This window comes from Protopterus annectens, chromosome 8.part0, assembly GCF_019279795.1.
Source record: "Protopterus annectens isolate FY-2018-M chromosome 8.part0, PAN1.0, whole genome shotgun sequence".
In the NCBI taxonomy this organism is placed as follows: domain Eukaryota; kingdom Metazoa; phylum Chordata; order Ceratodontiformes; family Protopteridae; genus Protopterus; species Protopterus annectens.
In genome coordinates this window covers 1703180907-1703202299 of record NC_056741.1, presented here as the reverse complement: position 1 = coordinate 1703202299, position 21393 = coordinate 1703180907, and the positions used below count along the sequence as shown (strand labels likewise).

The 21393-nt window shown below is 37.7% G+C and overlaps 1 protein-coding gene across 1 annotated transcript in view; it reads left to right on the top strand.

Moving 5' to 3' along the window:
• The window catches only part of LOC122809609, a 462513-nt gene that overhangs the window by 262518 nt on the left and 178602 nt on the right, over positions 1-21393 (top strand). The window contains exon 3 of the mRNA XM_044081235.1: positions 12351-12563. Coding sequence (XP_043937170.1) covers positions 12351-12563 — 213 coding nt within the window. The remainder of the gene's footprint in view (positions 1-12350; positions 12564-21393) is intronic.

The window sequence follows — 21393 nt, the reverse complement described above, 5'->3', positions numbered from 1 at the left end:
CAGACAATACAAAAGTACCACTCTTCTGTCACACTGTATGAAATTGTCAAAGAAGGTGATTGAAAAAGTCTCAGAGTAATATGGTGGATATATGGGACATACGTGGTTCAGATTCAGATCTAGACACATTAGAACTGATCCAATGTTTGTTGTGAGACAGGATAGAAATAATGCAGGTTTTATACACAGATAAAAACTGAAGACTCGAACTCCACCAGCAGCGATGAATATCCCCAGACCAAAGACTGATTTTTTAAGTACTTTTGTTCTTTAATTTCATTAGAGCTTCATCAGAAAAAATCTAAACTAATCTAAACAGTACTGGGTTTGTTGGTGTTCAGTTAACAGTACTGGATTCGTTGGTGACTTTAAAACTATGCTCGAATATTTAGGGTATGTTCCTTTAATTTGATTTAAGTGTGATGTAAGCCATTGCAACTATCTGTTGGTCTGATTGGATCACGTAACCTTTTTGGGGGGTTATTTAAATGGCATTGATTCAGTTTAGATTTTTTTTGATGAAGTTCTAATGAAATTAAAGAATAAAAGCACTTAAATCAGTCTCTAGTCTGTGGATATTCATTGCTGCCAGTGGAGTTTGTTTGAGTCTTCAGGCTTTAGTTTTGAATTGCTGGTGCAGTGTTTTTATCAGTTTTTGCTCGTTTCCTTCTGTTTTCTTCAGTGGCAGATGCAATGTTATCCCAGGACACACTTTTAAATCTCAGTATGTACACTGTGCCAGATTCTGTTTCTACATTGACAGAACTGTCCACCATTATTTCTGGTGCAATTTGTGATGGATTATTGGTAATTTCAAGGATTAATTTGACCTCTGGACAGAAATTTGGGACTACAATTCCTTCTGCATCTGGTACTGTTAACCATGCAAGCTGACACTGGCGTTTCCAGCAGTGGTTTCATGTCTAACAGTCTCAGTGTGCTTGAGTGCATATTTAAGCAGATGAACAACCCATTTCTGTTGGAAGGACAAAACACCAATGAATTAACTGCAAGTTCTGTGTATTCTATTAACGAGTTAAACAGCTGTAAGCATAACAATTTAACCTTGAACAGTTATTTTGTAAATATACAGCCCTTTACCCGGAAGTATTATACTTAGAAGAATATATTAGATGTGGTTGTATTCCTCAGGGTCTGTGTGTTTTTAAGTTCCCAAATTGTGTTCATTATGGAGATGAGTTATTCAAGGAGCTTGTCACTTTAACAGTACCAGTATTGCTGTTATGAAAGCTTTGGTCAAGCATTACAGCAATAAGTTAGTTTACAGGTACACATGCAGACATTTGATGACAGGATTAAAGCTTCTAGCTGTTTTGGGTCTTTGTCAATTTTATACAGTGGTACAGGAGTTAAAATGGAGAGGCTAAGTAAGAGCTAGTATTATCACCAGAAAACAGGATAAGCTCCAGAGGGACATTGGAGCCTATGGACAAAGCTCTGCTTATCCATTTAAGATCTTGCATGGAGTTTCTTTGGATGTTGACATTGGTCAGAATTTAACTACTGCTTCTAATGATGTAAATAGATCTGATGCTCAGAACATTGATAACATCACTGTGCATGCTGAAGTTAGCTACCCGCATGCACAATAGACACTACTGGCTCTGTGTTGCCTGCATCTACACATGGCTCTTTATTAGTGGACCATCTGGGCAGTATAAAGACCCTGAATTGGTCTAACAATCAACAAGGAAAAGGGAAGGGCAAGGGGAAGAATCGAAAAAGAATTAACTTTTGCAGTGACATTTTAAATCAACAGTTTTGCATTAGACAGCAGTGCCTTGTTGTTGTTGCAGAAAGGTTTTTCATTTTTGCCTGCTCATTCTGTTGATATTACCAAAGTGCTAACAGAATTGAATCTTTTTTTAAGAAAGCTTAATTTACAGTACATCATGGATAATGTATTGACATTATGTAGTACTTACAATCCATCTTTGATTGGCACTCTTCAGGCTTTTCAGAATATTTGTGAACACGATTTGAGAGTTGTGCTGAATTGAAATTTATAATCTGACAATCCTTCAACTGATGAGAGAGCTGCTTTAAATTGTTAGATGAAAAATAGGGATGTCGGGGTCATGAAAGCAGACAAGAGTGGCCTGCTGGTGATCATAAACACCTCTGATTACACTTCTGCCATAAATAATCTACTGAATGATGAGTCCTGTTATAAGGCTGTTTCCTGTGATTTCATCCGTAGCAACTTTTGTACAGTAGACAACACATTATATGGTTTATTTTGGTAAGGTACATTGGACTATCACACTTATTGCCTTTTGCATGTAGAATTTCTGAAAATGGCTGTGCTTTTCAGATTTCCTAAGGTTCCCAAAACCCAAACAATTCTTCATTTTAGACCAATTTTGTCTGCTGCATCTTTGAAGACTGAGCCTATTTCTGGCTGGCTGGATAAGACTTTGAACCCTATGTTGCAAGCTTCTCAGTTTTATCTCTGTGATACATGGTGTTTGTTAGAATTATTAGGGAATTTAGGAGCTCCTGAGATTCCCTTTTATTTTGCTTCACTTGATGTAGCTTCCTTGTATACTTCCATCAATCAGAAGATTGGCATTGATTATTTGAGAGAATATTTGGACGGCTGTACCGCTTTCACTAGCCACGAAGTTAATAACATCTTTCTCCTTAAGGAATTATTTTTGGACAACATTTTTTTTAGCTTTGCTGGGAGATTATTCATGCAAACCTTTGGTGTTGCTATGGGGGCTAGGGTGGCCCCTGTGTTTGCTAATTTGTTCATGGTGATGTGGGAACACAAATGTGCTCTTCGGCACCCTAATTCAGACAAGATCTTGCTCTATAGATGTTACATAGATGACCCTTTTCTTTTGTTGGGAGGCATCTATGAAGAGTTTACCTCCTTTGTAAATGACTTAAATGAAAGTACTAATTTTCTGAAGCTTAACAGTGGTAGCTTTGATATCAGTATTAACTTTTTGGATATTCACTTAACTTTTGATTATACTAACAAGGTATTTGTTAGCCAAATTTTAGTAACTCTACATTTAACAGTTAGTATTTGCACAGTGACCACTTGCATCATATGCATTTGAAATCAAAATTTAAGGGCAACTCATATGTTTGAGCAGGCTTACCACTGAACAGAGTGTTTTTCTGAGTGAATTATCCAAGTTGCGCAGTTTTTTATTGATAGAGGTTATGGCGTGCATTGGCTCAAAAAAATAGAGGAAGAGTTTCTTTTACTAAGGAATACAAAAGCTTGCCCCATTTTGAGAAAACCTTTTTCATCTGAAGTTGGTGGTTCTACCCCACTGGTAGTGAATGTTGAGAGCAGTAAGACTTGTTTCAGCTTTTCTTTTGCCAATTTGTAATGACGTGGATTATTAAGGAATGCATTATTGACAATTTTAAGGTGCTTATGGGCAATGTAGATTTGGCCAACATTATTGGGACTAAGCCTATTTTCACCTTGACGAAATCCCAATGCCTTAAGTCCAGTTTGGAAAGAAGTGCAGCCACCTCTACAATGAAAAAAAAAATAGTTTAGCATATGGCACTTAACAGTTGAGGGCATTGTAAACAATTTAGATACATTGTTAATGCATCTTCCTCAGAGTTCAAATCTTGTGGCTATTTATTTTGTGCCAAAGATTTGACTGCCACTCCAACTGTGTTGGGTACACTGCCAAGTGTAATTCATGTCAGAGTTTTTATATAGACAAAACTTATTAGAGCACTCAACAAAAGAATTTGAGCATTGTTTGGCCATTAAAAAGAAAGACTTTTCAAATGCTTTGGCCAGGCAGTGCTGTGTCTTATACAAACTTTAAAAAGTTATTGGATTCAGTCAACAGTACTGGGTTCATTAGTGACTTTAAAACTATGCTTGAATGCAAACAAACAGCCTGGCGGATAAAACTTATTGCCTGGCCTTAATGAATCTATTAATATTTAATTAACATTTAAATTTAAATTTTTAATTTTTATTTTTTTATTTTATGTTTATTAGTTGGTAGTCTTTGTATATTAATGTTTAGTGTATGTTCCTTTAACTTGCTTTAAGTGTGATGTAAGCCATTACAAGTTTCTATGGGTCTGATTGAATCATTTGACCTTTTTGGAGGGTTATTTAAATGGTATTGATTCAGTTCAGTTTTTTTTTCTGATGAAGCTGTAATGAAATTAAAGAATGAAACAGCTTTAAAAAATCAATATTTTGTCTGTGGATATTCATCGCTGCCACTGGAGGTTGAGTTTTCAGTTTTTAGTATGAGTTGGTGGCGCAGTATTTTTTATCAATTTTATACAGATATCTAATGAAACAAGGACAAGAAGACTCTCAGAATGATTGCCAGTGTGAGCCCAGTCCTGCTTATACTAGTGATGGATTGCATGAACAGGCAAGTCAGTGCCAAGGGATCGACAAAGCTAATGTATGCAGGCACTGTACATAGACTGTGAACCAGAATTTCAGCAAATGGTAGTTTACTGAAATGCAAAACTAAAAGCACATGGGTTGAAACTGAGAACTTATAAAATAGTGGTCATAATAGCAAATAATGGAGATCAGAATATGCTGGAAAGTGAGACAGAAGCAAAGCAAGAGAAAAGGTCAACAGCTTCAGGTGTCTAGGAACAGTGACTGAGGAGACTAGAAGTCAGAATGAGGAGGTCAAAAGTTATAATAAGAGATGCTGCAACCAGTGTCAGTGGGTAGTGTGTGACAGAAGGATGCCAAAGAAGCTGAAAAGTAAGTTTATAAAACGCTGGTGCCACCACTACTGTAGTATGGTAAAGAAACCTGTGCAGTGTAGGCATTGCAGCTGAGGAGGTTTGAGGAGATGGAGAGGAGCTACCTAAGATGAGCATTGTGGGACAGACAAAGAGATGAAAACATCAAGGTCAAAACCAAAGTAACTCATTGCAGAGATGATATGAAGGAAAACCGGTTATAATGACATGTGCAGTGAATAACTTGTCAGTGTCTGCATTCTGATGGACTTCCTAAATGTGAAAGGTAAGTAACATTTGGTTGGACAGGGCACAGCTGCATCTCTCTTCCTGTCTACCTTGCTGCTGAATAAAGAGAAGCTACATGAAGTGAGACATCTGAAAACATAATATAAATTCGGGATTCTGCAAATACGTACAATTGCTTGTCTACTCTTAAAAGCACAATGATCAATAAGGCAGATAATCCATCAAGTTCCCACTATGTCATTTAAGATGGCCAGCTATTTCTTGCATTATAGATAACCCAACAGTTTAAAACAGCAACTGCTTACCAGTGGTGGACATAAAAAATGATTATTTCCTGCCTCCTGCTGTTGACAATTTAACTGTGAGGATGCTTTCTGCTGACATAGTATGTTGGCTGCAGATAAACAGATATGGAATTCCTACACTGTAGTGCCAGAAGTGGCTAATGCCTGACTTAATGTACAAGAAAAGTTTGGTGATTTAAAAGATGCTTCTAGTTATGTGCTTCTGTTATATGTTGTAAGGTGCAATTAACATCCTCATTATTAGTTACTTGAACCAGATAAAGAAGAACATAATCACTAAGGATACACACTCCAGCTTGGTTTAGTATGATAGTGCTACACAATGGGAAAGAAACTACAGCATTAGCTGCAGGACTAATGCAACTACATATGCTTAGCCTATGATAAATACTGGCATAATAAAATAATGAAAGAGGAATCAGTAGATCCTGACCCTCTACCTTAAAAAGGGGTACAAGTGTGCTAAATAGGTGGCAAATGTGGTTATATTTTATTATATTACTTTACATAAAGTGATAGTAGAAGGAGATTATTCAACTACCTAGTATGTTCATTTGAGTGCATGCAAAAGATAAATGCTGTTTCATCCTACCTGGAGTTGTCTCCACTCCCTTACAGTTGAGAAAACCCTCAGGATGGAGTTGAAAGACCCTAGCATCATGCACCCCTTTCTGTGTGTGCAGTCTGCTCAAAGGGTCCTCAGCAGTCTCACTGAAATATCTGATGTCCATGTTAAATACTGTCCTCTTTTTTTACTAGCATGTAGCACAGTAGGAATATAACCTTTTACTAGCTATCCTGTAACACAGTGGAAGTATAACCTTCCTTGCAGTCAGCATGTAGCACAGTAGGAGCATAACTTCCCTTCCAGCCAGCATGTAATGCAGTAGGTGTATAACCTCCCTTGTACCAGCATATAACACAATAGGAGTATAACCTCCCTTTGTACCAACATGTAACAGTAGGGGTTTAACCACCTTTCCTACCAACATGTAACACAGTAAGAGTATAACCTCCCTTTGCACTAGCACGTAAAGCAGTAGAAGTATATCCTTCCAGTTAGCATGTAACAGAGTAGAAGTATAACCTCCCTTCTAGCCGGCATGTAACACAGAAGTATAACCTCCCTTCTAGCTAGCATGTACTCAATAGAAGCATGTACTCAATAGAAGTTTAACCACCTTTCCTACCAGTAACACAGTAGGAGTGTAACCTTCCTTTGTACCAGTACATAACACAGTAGGAGTGTAACCTTGCTTCCACCTAGCATGTAGAAATATAACCTGCCTTCATACCAGCATGTAACATGGTAGGAACATAACCTCCCTTCATGCCAGCATATATAATACAGTAGGAGTATAACTTCCTTTCATACCAACATGTAACACAAGATGAATATAACCTCTCTTCCAGCATGAAACACAGTGGGAGTATAATCTCCCTTTTAACCAGTATGTAAAGTAGTAGAAGTATAAAATCTTCTTCATTACCATGTGTGTGGCATGTGCTGGAAAAGTGTGTGGTGCATGGCATGGTAGGGATCTCCTAACCCAGTATTTTCTGTATCAGGCCCTTTAACTTGATTTGGGGTTTAAAGATTGAGGGTCAAGACCAGATTTTGTGAATAATATCTGTATTCGTAGCTCCACATATGTCACAAGGAGAAACGGGTATCTGTACTGGTGTGGGGCTAAACCCCTATCCCTTTAGACAGAAAAGAGTGAACTTCTCATAAATATGACCATTTCCTAGCTTGGGTTATCAAACAGTGTCACTTGTTAACTGTCGAGCCCATATAGTTTGGGTTCTTCCTAAACATATCCTTAGCATAATGAACATTGTTCCTAAACCTATTATTAACTTTCATTATCTCCATAAATAGGAAAGAGTACATTTCTCCCTTTCTGAGGTTCCTGTGCATGGTGTCCTTGTGCCCAGAAACCCCTAACATCATTCATTTTAGGCAGCAGAGCTAGTGCTAATTTGTTTCAAAAGGAAGAGCCCATAAGAGTCCCTGAGGTTTAAGTATTTCCAATGATCCCTAGATGATGGGCTCCACTTAAGTTGGAGATATTTAAAAGCAACCACCCTCTTACTTGAGGTCCCATTCCTCTGGTTCTCACTGGATGGTGTCACACTCTTAACAGAGGGCATCTCTAAAGGAGGTTTGTAGAACTGCAGATGAAATCTATCCACTTCCTTTGTAGCAGACCACATTTCTAGTAGTTTGTCAAGTCAACAACTTTTTGGAGAGGGTCTTCTCATACTAGGTAATGACCCAGGGGGACTCTGATCTTATGAAGGCAGCTGATCCTGCCCACACTGGGGGATTAGCAGTACCATGGTTGTTTATGTGCAGTAATGTGAAGCCCAACTCTACAAGTGCCATTCTGGTGTTTCTAACCCTAAGCGTCACAGGCACAGTCTGTCAACTCATGACCTGAGGCTCTACCTTTGATTGTTACATATGAAATATAAAAGAATGGTAACATAACTTTTTATGAAGCCCAAAAATATGCCTATGCATGTAATAGAACAGTGGCACTGCAAATATTTTGGCTGTTGCCACTCTGTCCATCTGCTGCAAGTGAAGCTTAAAACAAATGTGAGCCCAAAGGAATAGCTTCATCCATAGAGGTTCCAACTTGCAAACCACCATAATGCCCATATCAGGAAGTAATGTGATGCCCAGGTATTTGAGAGAGGTAATAAATCACTTAAATAAAAAGCAGCTTCTCTTCAGAGTACTGTAATTTCTTTGCTGCTGCATTATCGGCAAAAGCATGAGGTTTATTAGGGTTTAGTCATGTCCAGAAAGGCTTTAAAATTCCTCCAAGATATTTAGCAATGATTGAAATGTTCTCGCAGGGTTTTGGGAAAGCACCACTTGGTCATATGCAAAGAGTAAAGACAGCCCCCATTAGGTTTCCATCCATTCAACGTCATTGAGCAATTTATCGCTGGAAGAACTGCCGAGGGATAATCTGTATTCCTTGGTGAGTGCCCCATTGCAAGAGGGAAAAGCTAGATAACTACATTGTTGCTTAGCCCTGCTATTATTAGGTTGGAGTACAAAGGGCTTGTATAGAACATAGAAATGTCTTCAGAAACCCCATAGTGGTCATTATTTCCCTATAAGTGTTCACATATTTTAGTGTTGAAGGCCTTCTTAAAGTCCAGCAAAAAGGTCGCTGCGGGATCTGGAAACATGAGGCCCTGAATGTATAAACAGAGTTCTCAACTAGCCTACACTTCATCTACCCTTAACAAACCCCGCTTTTGTGGGCAAAATTACAGAAGGCAAGAGTGAAGCAAGTATTTTGGCCAATATAAAGGTGTAAATCTTAACATCAGCATTGTTTAGAGAGGCAGGTCTATAATTAGTGACTAGATTTTGATCTGTACTGTCCTTAGGAAGAACAACAATAAAGGCAATGTTTGAGAAGTGATGTAACTGTCCTTTCTCTTGGTAGTTCCAGAATAGAGCTTTCAGCAGGACCAGAAGCAGAGGGCACTTGACTTTAAATACTTTTATCATGGAACCTGTCATAGCCTGGAGCTGTACCAAATGACATATGTTAAATAGCCCTTTCTGTCTCCCATGACTCAAGGTGGTCAAGCCAGATGTGCAACTTGTTGGAAGGATATAGAAGGGCAAAGTGGCCTTCCAGCAAATTCTTTGACTATACTAGCATTCTCACCCACAGTACCATTCTGGATGTATAAAGGTCTGATAGAACTTCAGAAATAGGGCACTAATATCTTTTGTTGTAGTTGCTACCCTGCCCGTCTCTTGGTCCAGAATCTTAGATATTAGTAGTATGTAGTTGCCTGCATTGTGCCTGCAAAGCTGAGAGTTTAGATGGACAGTTACTCTGAACCCCTGGAATGATTGTATAGGTGGTGTTAGTATAGGTGCCCACTCTCATATTTCAAGAGAGAATATTGTTTATGGTCCATAGTGCCTGCTGATCTTTAAATCTAGTGTTACACTGGAGAAAAACCTCATTCACCTGCATTCTTTGTACATCTAACTTTGCTAGCAAGTTTAACTTCGCTACCAGGCACAAGCTTTTGAGGTCTAACTTTAATGTGTCCTACCAGACCATAACATATATGGATCCCAGTGAGTTGCTGTCTAGGAAGAGGCGTACTCTGCTGCATGACTTCTACTAAACCTGTATTTTGAAAGATAAGAGGGTTAACTGTCCATAGCTTGCTTTTTTCTTCCTCAGATAAGCCTAAGAATGTACACAGTGCAGCAGCAGTATCGTTGAAGTGGGTGAGATTATTTCAGCATGGACTTCCTGCAATAATATATCTTCTGATGTCAACTAGTAATAAAGCCTACTGGACTGCAACATATTAGAGGCAATGTAGGTGAACCTGTTTTCTTCCAGATGCAAATATCACCATGCATCCTGTATTCCCAAATTATCAAAATAATGCTTAATAACTTTCTGCGTTTGCGTATACTGTTCACTGCAAGGGGAGGCAAGAACTGGGGAAGGCATTTGATAACAGGGAGGTAAATAACTCTGTAAAGAAAGAAGTGTGCTTAGCATTGTTGTAGAACAGTACCTTCCCAGTTGGTCTGTGCAGAAGTGGGTATACCTTGTATGACTGACATGCCAAATGGCTGTGATGTATTCAAATGTTGCTTGATTGACTGCCATGCAGATTTAACAGTGACATTGTGCATACATTGGTTATTGATTTAAATATCTGTCAAGCATGGTACAGGACAGAATGGGAAATTTACCCTTTTTCTCAATGTAGTGCGATCTCGGAGTTGGTATATTTAATTTGCAGGGGGGGGCTTGACTCCTGCAAAAATATAAAAACAAAATTAAATTACTTGGAGTTATATAGTGCTGTTTCTTTAGCTTTAGCTAACTGTACTGCCCTCTCGAGCTTACATCCCAAATACCTGATGAATATTCATGTGACCTATGAAGACATCAACATAAATATTCATTCATTATTCAAACATGTCAAAGGGGTGTTGGGTAGTGGGTGGGGTTTAGACAGGACTTGCTACTACACACCCAGGGAAGTACTGTTCTACATCATCACCAGGTGTGGGACATTAAGGGTGTATATTTTATTTATTTATTTAACATTTGTTTACTTAGGAAGTCCGACTTGGAACGAGCCAATTTTCAGTGGAGGCCCAGGGAAAAACCCTCCAGATGCATGTCTTTATTAGCTAAATTATTATCTCCCTGTCCGCTTCCACGTGTTACTCATAAAACAGTACCATCTCTAATACTAGATTTTACTTTAACAGTCTTAATCAAAATAATAATTCCAGCCTTGGCATGTACATTCAAATTATCATAATATTTCTATTTAGAAAAAAACTGCCTGTTACTCTGACAACAAGTTTACATTTATGCATAACCACACCATTTGCGGCAAGCCAGTTTAAACATCACTGCATTACATTGTGTTTAGTTTTAAAATTCAAGCCGTGCACATCGATGGTAACATAAAAAAACATCTACACAAAAGTGAGTAGCGAACAAACCAATAAAATGCAAACTAAAAGACAAACCAAAGGCTGCTAAAACCCTTCTGTTTATTGATACAATGAATAAAAGTAAAATCTGATAAGCGCTTTTGTCTCAAAATATAAAAAGTGCTGAGTCTTCTTCAGATAATGAAATGCAATATGACCATCACTTTTATTCTGTCCCAAAATCAGCTGAATCAACTTGGAGCCCAAACTTTTAAAGAGCTATACTCATTAAAAATACCTCTATTCATAGCCGTTAACTTAAGCAAACTATTAATAGAGATATTTTCATTTAAACATGATGGCATGGATGCATCCAACAAAAGTTGCCACCATAATTCTTGAGTCTGTAGAATTAGCGGCCAGGCATCGCCTCTTGAATCAACATTAACCTTCTCAAGAATATCAAACTGAAACATGATCACTTTTCCTTACAGTATGTTGATATAAAGCATTAGTTGACTTTATTCTATTAATTTCAATTTAAATTTTTTATAAATAATTTAATTGTATAACATTAAATGGTTAACAAGTTGTTTATATCTTGCGTCTCTCAAAAGCTTGGTCCCTGCACCCCCAAACCTCATGGCACTTCTGGGCTTTAATAATGTTTTTTTTAATGATTATTGGACCATGAATTTATACTGAAGTTGCTGGCAATGCCAAAATAGCTGCTAACTTTTATCAGCTGATCTGCCTGTACAAGCACATCCTGCTCAAGTGCAGCATGTTGGCCTAATCTGGTTTTACTGATTGCATTAAATGCAATAATTTGTTATGTTTGTATATTTTGCCTCTTATAACCTGACTCAGTTACAGCCCTATGGCCCTTTAATATTTAACAATCCTTTTTAGCTAAGAGAACTCTGTTTTATCCCTCAGTGAATTATGTGCTCTGCAGTCAGTTTACAATGCAGAACTACTTGGCACCATTTTTAATTAAAATAGTTCCATTCCCTGGTTATTGCACTATTAACACACTGTCCTGCTGTGATCTGCAGGCATCCTCTTTACTTGAGTAGTTTTGTTCCCCTAGCATCTTTACATCCCTTACTGTTTTATTCCTCCCCAAAATGGATTTTGTCAGCTGCCCTAGCTGATGTTCAGAGTACAATCTGCAGCAAGTTAACTAATAATGCTTTCTCCTCTAGAATGCACTGTTTGGTAGATTAGCTCTGAGTTTTCATTTTTGCTGAGGTTATATTTTTCTTAACAAAATGTGTTGTCAGGTAAGAACTGAAGATGAGGCCTGGAAAAGGGACAAAACAGTGATACATTTTAACATATCTGGAAAATGAATGAAATATCTCTGCAGGAAGTTCAGCTTGATAACTAAATTTTAAATGTCAGAAATATGCATTCTTAAAAATCCATTAGCAATTATATTGTTAATAAAAAAATGGCATTCCTGACAATCTGAGAGGATTATTTTCTTATTTAATGCAGTGTAAATAGATCATTGTTTTGTCCTAATTTTAGTATAGAATTAGCCATAGCTAACCTATTCTTCTAATGTTTGCTCTCTGATTATTTGCCCTTTCTTGCAGTTTAATATCCTGGATGTTGCAGCGAGATCCAAAGAAGAGGGCATCACTGGAGCATATTGAAAGCCATCCCTGGCTGCAGGGAGTAGACCCTTCTCCTGCCAGTCGCTGTGTCCTGCCCCTCACATCCTATAAGAGTGTATCGCAAAAAGAGCATGAGGTGATCATCCAGGCGATGACATGCGGAAACATTGCAGACAAAGAAACCATTCAAAAGTAAGCAATACAGGATGACAGCTGATAAATGGGGTATAAAGGGGTTTGAAGTCCATCTACTCAAGCATGCTGGGGTGGGGGGATGTTGCCCAGCTAGCAACAGAATACAAACATATAGTGAATGCTGCTATTTAGACATCCAGTAAATGCTTTAGGTAAGATGAGCAATATTCATGGCTGGGGGAGGGGGGACTCAACAGGCCATGTAGGAGAAAGTGTGCTCCAACCAATCTGAGTAAGTGCTATGCTTAGTCTAACCCCTGAGCATGTCTTTTGAGCATGTCTTACCAGAATGTGAGTGCACAGGGTGGGGGTTGTCTTTCGAGCCACTCAGAGCAGAAGTATCACAGTGACTATACAGCACTACCCAGGGTGGTTTTGCTGTAAAATCTGCAAGTTGTTTTATTGCTGTAACTGGAAATCCTGAGTCTTTGCTGCTGTGATTTTACTGAGGAAAAGTGAACCTGAAAGTATTGTGCTGCCTTCATTTAACATGGTTTTAGTTACCCCTGGTAGTATTAGAGATAGGGGTAAGATGTCACTTGCCTTTCTATTTGTACTACCCCATTGTTCAGGTTGGGCATTGGTATTTTTCTCCAAGTAAGTGGACTCTTTTAGTTCTTTTCTTAGATTTGTATTTATGGAGGTTTCTGTAGATGATAAATAATCTTTAGAATAAATATTTGATTTATTGCTTGCAAAACTCATGACGTATATTGCAGGTCTATTCAGTAACATTATAAGGTAGCACCTGTAACATGCCCTTTGTTGTGTCTGAATAAGAAAGGAAGGATCTGTACTGCCTTAGGTCTGGGAACTTTTAAGCTGCCTTAGACAGGGATGATGGTCTAAGCAACATATAGTAATGAAAATGTGCACATGATGCAGACTGCAGAGTAAGTGACAGTATTTATCCACAAGCTGAGTAAATCCCACTATACCTTACACTTTGGACCAGGTTGCTTTTCTTGTGCAGCACACCAGTGTTAATATTTGATACTAAATGTATTTATTTATTTGTCATTTGTTAACTGGGTTGGTCCAACTGAGTCAAAAGGCCCATTTTCAGTGGAGACCCGAGGAGAAAAGCTCCAGTTGCATTTTACAGTCACACACAAAGTAATAGTCAATATAAAAAAAAAACAATTCAGTTGTATAAAAAGGAATTATCTCAAAGTGAGTTAATACAACAAAGATAAATAACACAAAGTTGTTTTGCACAGATTTTAGTAAAAAATGAAATAATGTACATTATCAACAACATGGAAGTGCCATTAGGAGAAGAAAAATGGAGTTATTTATACTTAGAGGGAGGTGTGGAAGTTTTCCATGGAAGAGGGGCAAGAAAAGAAGAAAGGGAAAAAGATGGTATGTAGAAGGAACAGGTTTCTATTATAGATATTTATTACATGCACTCACATGATTTGGAAATAGTTTACTGGTTACAAACAAATAAAGGCATGACTGAAATAATTTCACGTCACTGTTTAGGTGTCAAAGGCTCTTGGCCAAACATTACAAAAATGTAGCCACTTTAAAATCACTTCCCAGATTAGAGTGGTTTGTTAAGTATCTGGTTTTCAGCTCAGTAGCTTGGGAAGGAACGCTGAATTGTCATTTCAGTTTCAGGGACAGATTAATAGTTCCATGGGAACAAATTCAGAAGAATGTTTTTAGTAGCACACCCACATGCCTTTTCATCTCTCTTTGTTGTTGTACTCTATCCATCACTGATCAAGGCATCTGCTTTACTGATAGCTGTTGAGTGTATATAGAAGCACAAAGTAGTAGGAAACACTTTATCCTACTATAACTTTAAAGGTAATTCTGGTTAAGGGTTAGTTACCGTGCAACAAAATAGACCTCTTTGAATGTGAATATAATACATTTTTGTGTCTTTTATTACTGCAGAGTGGTTTACATTTCTCTGGTGATCAGACAAGGGCACTGGACCAATCTGTATCTTCTCTTATTCATAGCTGAGGATGTTGGTTAGGCTGGAACTGTAGGAATATGCCTTTCTTCATCAAACTAGTCCAGTGAGATGCTTAACTTCAACCTCTTCTACTATCAGTAAAGGAATATACCGAACTTCAGTTTAACATTTTCTCTAACATGAACTCAGGGTGCAAAGCTTACCTGTTATAAAACCCTAGCCTTATGTGTTAACACTGTAAAATTTGAACCCAAGTGTGTAGGCTATGGCTAGAACACACATGTATCAGCACTTCCTGTACCATAGGTAGCTGTGCTACATGTTGAGATGCTGACATTGTTGCCATGCAGTGAGTTTCAGCTTTGGCCCCTGACTGCTGTGAGATTTCGTATCAAGCATTGCATTCGCCCACATTCATGATTTTTAATAAATTACTTTTTCTTTTCAGTCCATCAGTGCTTTTTGTAAGATATTGAGAATACGATAGATATTTGTATGAGGGAATAAAGTTCTGTAAAAATGCTAGTAGGCACCTTATTAATTTGATTTCTTAATGGACTAGTCCTACAGAATACTGCACTGCTTTTTGTTGGGGAGACCTGTGTGTGCCAGCAATGAAGGCTATTCTATACAAGGCAATTAAAGCTTGCCTTATGGGTGTTGAAAGCAATTGTGGAGTGTACAGAACCATAAAAGTTTACATCAGATGTGATATGTGCATTAATTGCTTGTGGAGTAGTGGACTGCTGTGGTGTAGAAACTACTAACATTAATGGAGCAAGTAACCAGCTCAGGAAAAAACTGATGAGTCAGGCAAGGGTGCCCGCAGGCAGGTGTAAGGGGATGCACTTGTACCCCCATTGAACCGGCTGGCCAGGAAGTTAATTTTCTTTTAAATAAAAAAAAAATCTGTTGTTTTTTTAAGGGCACTCTTCTTTAAGAATGCCTTTTGCATCCAGTTGCACAGATGCTGCTGCATCTGTTCGACCAATAGTTTGTCTTCATCTTCCGTGCCTGCACGGAATTGGAATTCCAGAAGATGTTTCGACTGCGGACAAAGGTACAAATGAGAGGTAGGTGTGTGATGTGTGATGTGTGTGTGTGTGTGAAATAGGTATGGGTGTGTGAATGTAAGAAGTAGGTAGGTAGGGGTGTGTATGCATGTATGTAAGAAGTATGTAGGTAAAGGTAATAGTGTGTGAAAGGAGTAGGTAAGTCTGTGTGTGTGTTTGTAAGAGGGAGGTAGGGGTATGTGTGTGTTTAAGTAAGAGGGAGGTAGAAGTGTGTGTGTGTGTGTGTGTGGGGGGGGGGGGTCATACCTCGCAAGTATCCAAATTTTTGCCTCATATTTTTGGTTTTCTCATAAAATTGTGTTTTTTTCTGGCAAATCACAGAGAATTGAAGTTAGAAAATAATGGCAGATATTTGAGATTTAGAGTTTGTGTCCTCAGAAAATACATACTAATGCAAACCTTTTTTTTTTTATCCACTTTCTAAGGAGGTAGGGGGATGTATGTGCATATCATACCTCTCAACTGTACAGATTTTCACAGAATGTTCAGATTTTTGCCTTATATTTTTGGTCTGTTCTTCATAATTTTTTTTTGACAAATGACTGGGATGACCTAAGAATTAAAGTTACTAAATAATGACATGTATTTGAGTATAAGACATCATATCCTTTAGAAAATGCATTCTAACACAATTCCTGTTATTTTACCAACTTTCTAAATGTATCTCTAGTTGTGGGCCTTTGTCCCCAACATTATAACAGGCTTTGTCTAGATTTATTGTGCTAAGAGATTGAGAGGTTTGTGTGTGTGTGTGTGTGTGTGTGTGTGTGTGTGTGTGTGTGTGTGTGTGTGTGTGTGTGTGTGTGTGTGTAAGAAGGAGGTAGCATACCCTTCAGCTGTCCAGATTTTTGCCCTATATTACTCCTAAAAGAATTGAAGTTGCTAAATAACAGGAATTTGAGTTTGACATCATATCCTGTTATTTTAGCAATAAGAGGTTGAGGTGTGTATGTGTGTGTGTGTGGGAGAGAGAGAGAGAGAGAGTGTGTGAAATGCCCTATTTACATACCTCTCAACCTCCTAGTGCAAGAAATCTGGACAAAGCCTGACAAAATGGGGGAGGGGGCAAATTTTAAATATTGCTCTTATAAACTTAGAAAGCTGCTACAGGGTTTGTTTTAACATACATTTCTTGAAGGATTTTACGTCTGAAACTCAAATGCATGTCATTATTTAGTAACTTCAATCCTCAGATCATCCCAGTGATTTGCCAGAAAACCACTCATTTTGTGAGGAATAGAACAAAATTATAAGGCAAAAATCTTCTGCAAAAAATCTGTACTGTTCAGAGGTATGCCTGTTAGAAGGTGGAATTTATTTTCAAGTACATTTTCAAGGAATTGTGAGCTTCAAGGGAAGAGAAGTTTATTGCTGCTCATGCTAAGACTGCTTAAAATGTGCAACTGCTTTGTTTAGCAAATGGTATCACTATTGTGGTGTAGAATTTTAAAGTAGTGTTACTAGTACAGCAGGTAGCATACTTGCACCTTAATGTAGAGGGGTGTGGGTTCTAGTCCCACAGCATGTAGATTTGTATTTTAAGGGGGGTGGGGTGCTGCAGTCCTTAGTATGTCCTCCTTTGGATGAGATGTCTAGTAACTGTGAACCTGTTTTTCAGCTTGCCACCCATTCCCTATTGCAGTATGCCAGCTTGCCATTTATTAATGTGACATAGGCAATTTATTCTTTAAGGGTAGCAGGCACTGAATTTGTAGACGAAACACTGATATATAAAGTTGTTTTCTAGCAGCACCCTCTCCATTACTTTCAGATCTCTTTAATGTGGAATTATTCAGATGACTTTTATTTCTGCAGAGATTGTGGATGTTGACTGTTATTGGTGAATTGTAATAACAGAAATATGAGTGGTCTTTTATGGTTGAAATGTTCTAAACTGAGCAGTTTGTCATTATTGATTCATATGTTTTGTTTTATTGAAAAATGTTCAAAACTATACATTTAAAACACACACTAACAAGTGGTGCTGTATTATACAAGGGATATAATTCAATTATACATTATAATTAATAAAATCAGGAAGGTGAATCAAAGAACTTTTACATGGTTCTAAAAATGTGTGCAAGAGGCCTATGATTTGAAAACAGCCCAAAGGTAAGCTTTAACCTGCCACTGGCCAGATGCATTTTCTTTGAATGTGGGCTTCAATGCTGTTTCATTGAATGTGAGTTTCAAAGGCAGAGAAGTTTTAATGCTGAGTCCGTTTCATTGCAAGACTATTGCTTAGTTCAGCAAATGTCTATCAGTGTTTGTGCTATAAAGTTTGAAATAAAAGTTATAAATGAAATCCAAATATCTGTAATCAGTGTAGAAGTAAAGCATAAAACAGTATGAACAAAGCAAAAAACAGTATGAACATTGATAGTTTTGAACAGTGTTTATGGCAAATGGGGAGAAATAGCCAAGTAATGGGACACTGGAATGGCTGCGTGGAGGGGGCTCTGCATGGGGGCACTCTGGATTTGCACCCCCCCTGCAAAAAATCCTGCAGGCTTCCCTGGGGGACAGGTGCAGGTATCTACAAAGTTTTGGGCAGCAGTGTAATCTGTCTGACTACAGAAGCAAAGTTAGTTAATACAGTTACCTCTTGCTAAAATCTCAATACCTCAGTATGAAGGTATGGGATTTAATTTGCTGTTAAACAGTCTCTGCTCTGGCAGTATGTAAATGATACTACTGTTATCTAGTCAACTTCAATATTACCAACACTTTAATCTCTCACACAAGAATTTTTTACTGCCTCTAACTCCAAATGTTTTAAAAGCAAATACACAATATAAATATTCTTTGCTGTCTATTCATATTGTATTGAAAATGAAAGCATGACTGAGTAATGGTAAACCCTTGATGTTTCTCTCAGACATTCTTTCTGTAAGTGATTAGGAGTAAATTTTTTTTTTATTTGGACAAGTAATGGTAACCCCTCTAAAACCCCCCTGTATGTTGGGGAAACAGATTCACTGTAGAATCATTTGCCTTTTCCTTCAATTTAATTCTTCATTTGTAGTTCTAAGTTGTATCACTTCACTGCCATTGTTGGTATTGTAGTATTCTTGAAAATTTTGTAACTACCTTGTGGTAGCCACCTCTGTACTGTACTGTAATTTTCTGTATTGTATTAGCCTATTGGACCTTTTCTCCCCTGGCCTCCACTGAAAATGGGCTCTTGTCAGCCCAGTGGATTTTCCCAGTAAACAAATGTCATAAATAAATAAATAAATAAAATAAAGGGAATGAGTAGCACAACATTGTGGTGAATATTATGAGTCTAATTATTGAGGTTTAACATTTTGTAGTCTTATGTGAACTTTCAGTTAGAGTTGAAATTTTAAAAGCTAAAACAGTGTTACGAAAACAAAAAACATGCTTCATTTTAAAGTCCCTCATAATTAAAAGAATGAATAGTAAAATTTTTTGGAAAGCATTCATATTGGAACCATATTAATTAGAGGACTATCTGTCTATCTAACTATATGTGTGTGTGTGTGTGTGTGTGTGTGTGTGTGTGTATATATATGTGTGTGTGTGTGTATATATATATGTGTGTGTGTGTGTGTCTGTCTGTTTTTAATTATTGACAAACAGAAGCATCAAAATGCAGATAGTTACAACCAATTACAAAACTTTAGTTTTTATTTTTATTATACATTTGTTTACCTTGATAGCACACTGTTATTTATTTATTTTTTACATTTTTAATAGCATATTAAACTGTTATTTTATTTTATATTTCTCCACTCTAGTACACTGTTATTTTATTTTACATTTGTTTACCAGCATAAGGCACTATTATTTTGTTATTTGTCAATAGGGTTAGTGCACTGTTATATAATTATACATTTGTTTATGTCAGTAATATGTGGTTATTTTATGTTACATTTGTTTTCTCTGTAGTACTGTTATTTTATTTGAAATGTTTACCAGCCTAATACACTGTTGTTTTAATTTACATTTATTTATCAGGGTAATGCATTATTTTATTTTACATTTGATTATCTTAGTAATAGTTTGCTATTTTATTTTACATTTGTTTACTTGGCTAGTACACTGTTATATTTTACATTTGTTTATAAAAGATAGTTTTATTATACATTTGTTTACCTCGGTAGCACGCTTATTTTATTTTATATTTGTTAGCTTAGGGTGATGTGCAGACCTGCAGTAATTACAGAGGGATAAAATTGATCAGTCACAGCTTGAAGTTATGGGAAAGAGTAGTGGAAGCTAGGTTAAGAAGGGAGGTGATGATTAGTGATCAGCAGTATGGTTTCATGCTAGGAAAGAGCACTACAGATGCAATATTTGCTCTGAGAGTGTTGTTGGAGAAATACAGAGAAGGTCAGAAGGAGTTGCATTATGTCTTTGTGGACTTAGGGTGCCTAGAGAGGAGTTGTGGTATAGTATGTGGAAGTCGGGAGTGGCAGAGAAGTATGTAAGAGTGGTACAGGATATGTACAAGGGTAGTGTGACAGTGGAGAGGACTGCGGTGGGAGTGACAGATACGTTTAAGGTGGAGGTGGGATTACATCAAGGATCAGCTCTGAGCCCTTTCTTATTTGCACTGATGATGGACAGGTTGACAGATGAGATTAGACAGGAGGCCCCGTGGACTATGATGTTTGCAGATGACATTGTGATATGTAGTGAGAGTGGGGAACAGGTTGAGGAGACCCTTGAGAGGTGGAGATATGCTTTAGAGAGGAGAAGAATGAAGGTCAGCAGGGCTAAAACAGAATATGTGTGTGAATGAAAGGGTTGGTAAAGGAATGGTGATGATGCAGGGAGTAGAGTTGGTAAAGGTGGATGAGTTTAAGTACTTGGGATCAACAGTTCAGAGTAATGGTGAGTGTGGAAGAGAGGTGAAGAAGAGAGTACAGGCAGGGTGGAATGGGTGGAGAAGAGTGTCAGGAGTGATTTGTGACAGACGGGTACCAGTAAGAGTGAAAGGGAAGGTCTACAAGAGGGTAGTGAGACCAGCTATGTTATATGGGTTGGAGTCAGTGGCATTGATAAAAAGGCAGGAGTCTGAGCTGGATGTGGCAGAGTTAAAGATGTTAAGATTTGAACTGGGTGTGACGAGTGTAGACAGGATTAGGAATCAGTGTATTAGAGGGTCAGCTCAGGTTGGACAGTTTGGAGACAAAGCAAGGGAGGCGAGATTGCGTTGGTTTAGACATGTGCTGAGGAGGAATGTTGGGTATATTGGGAAAAGGATGCTAAGGATGGAGCTGCCAGGTAAGAGGAAAAGAGGAAGGCCTAAGATAAGGTTTATGGATGTGGTGAGAGAGGACATGCAGGCAGCTGGTGTGAAAGAGCATGATGCAGAGGACAGGAAGAAATGGAAACAGATGATCCGCTGTGGCGACCCCTAACGGGAACAGCTGAAAGACGATGATGATTACTAGCGTAGGACACTGCTATTTTATTTTACCTTTGTTTACAAGTGTAGCACACTGTTATTTTATATTATATATGTTTGCCAGAGTAGCACACTGTTATATTGCATTTGTTTCCTTGGGGTAGTTCACTGTTGTTTTATTTTACAATTGTTTATGGGCTAGCACACACTTCACTGTCTAATTTTTCATTTGTTTACTTCAGTAAATACATTGTTATTTTATTTTACATTTGTTTATATCTGTAATACTGTTATTTTATTTTACATTTCTTTACCAGTGTAATACACTGTTATGTCATTTTGCATTTGTTTGCCAGCTATATACACTGCTATTTTATTTTATGTTTATTTATTGGGGTTGTACATTGTTATTTTATATTTGTTTACCTCAGCAGTACTTTATTT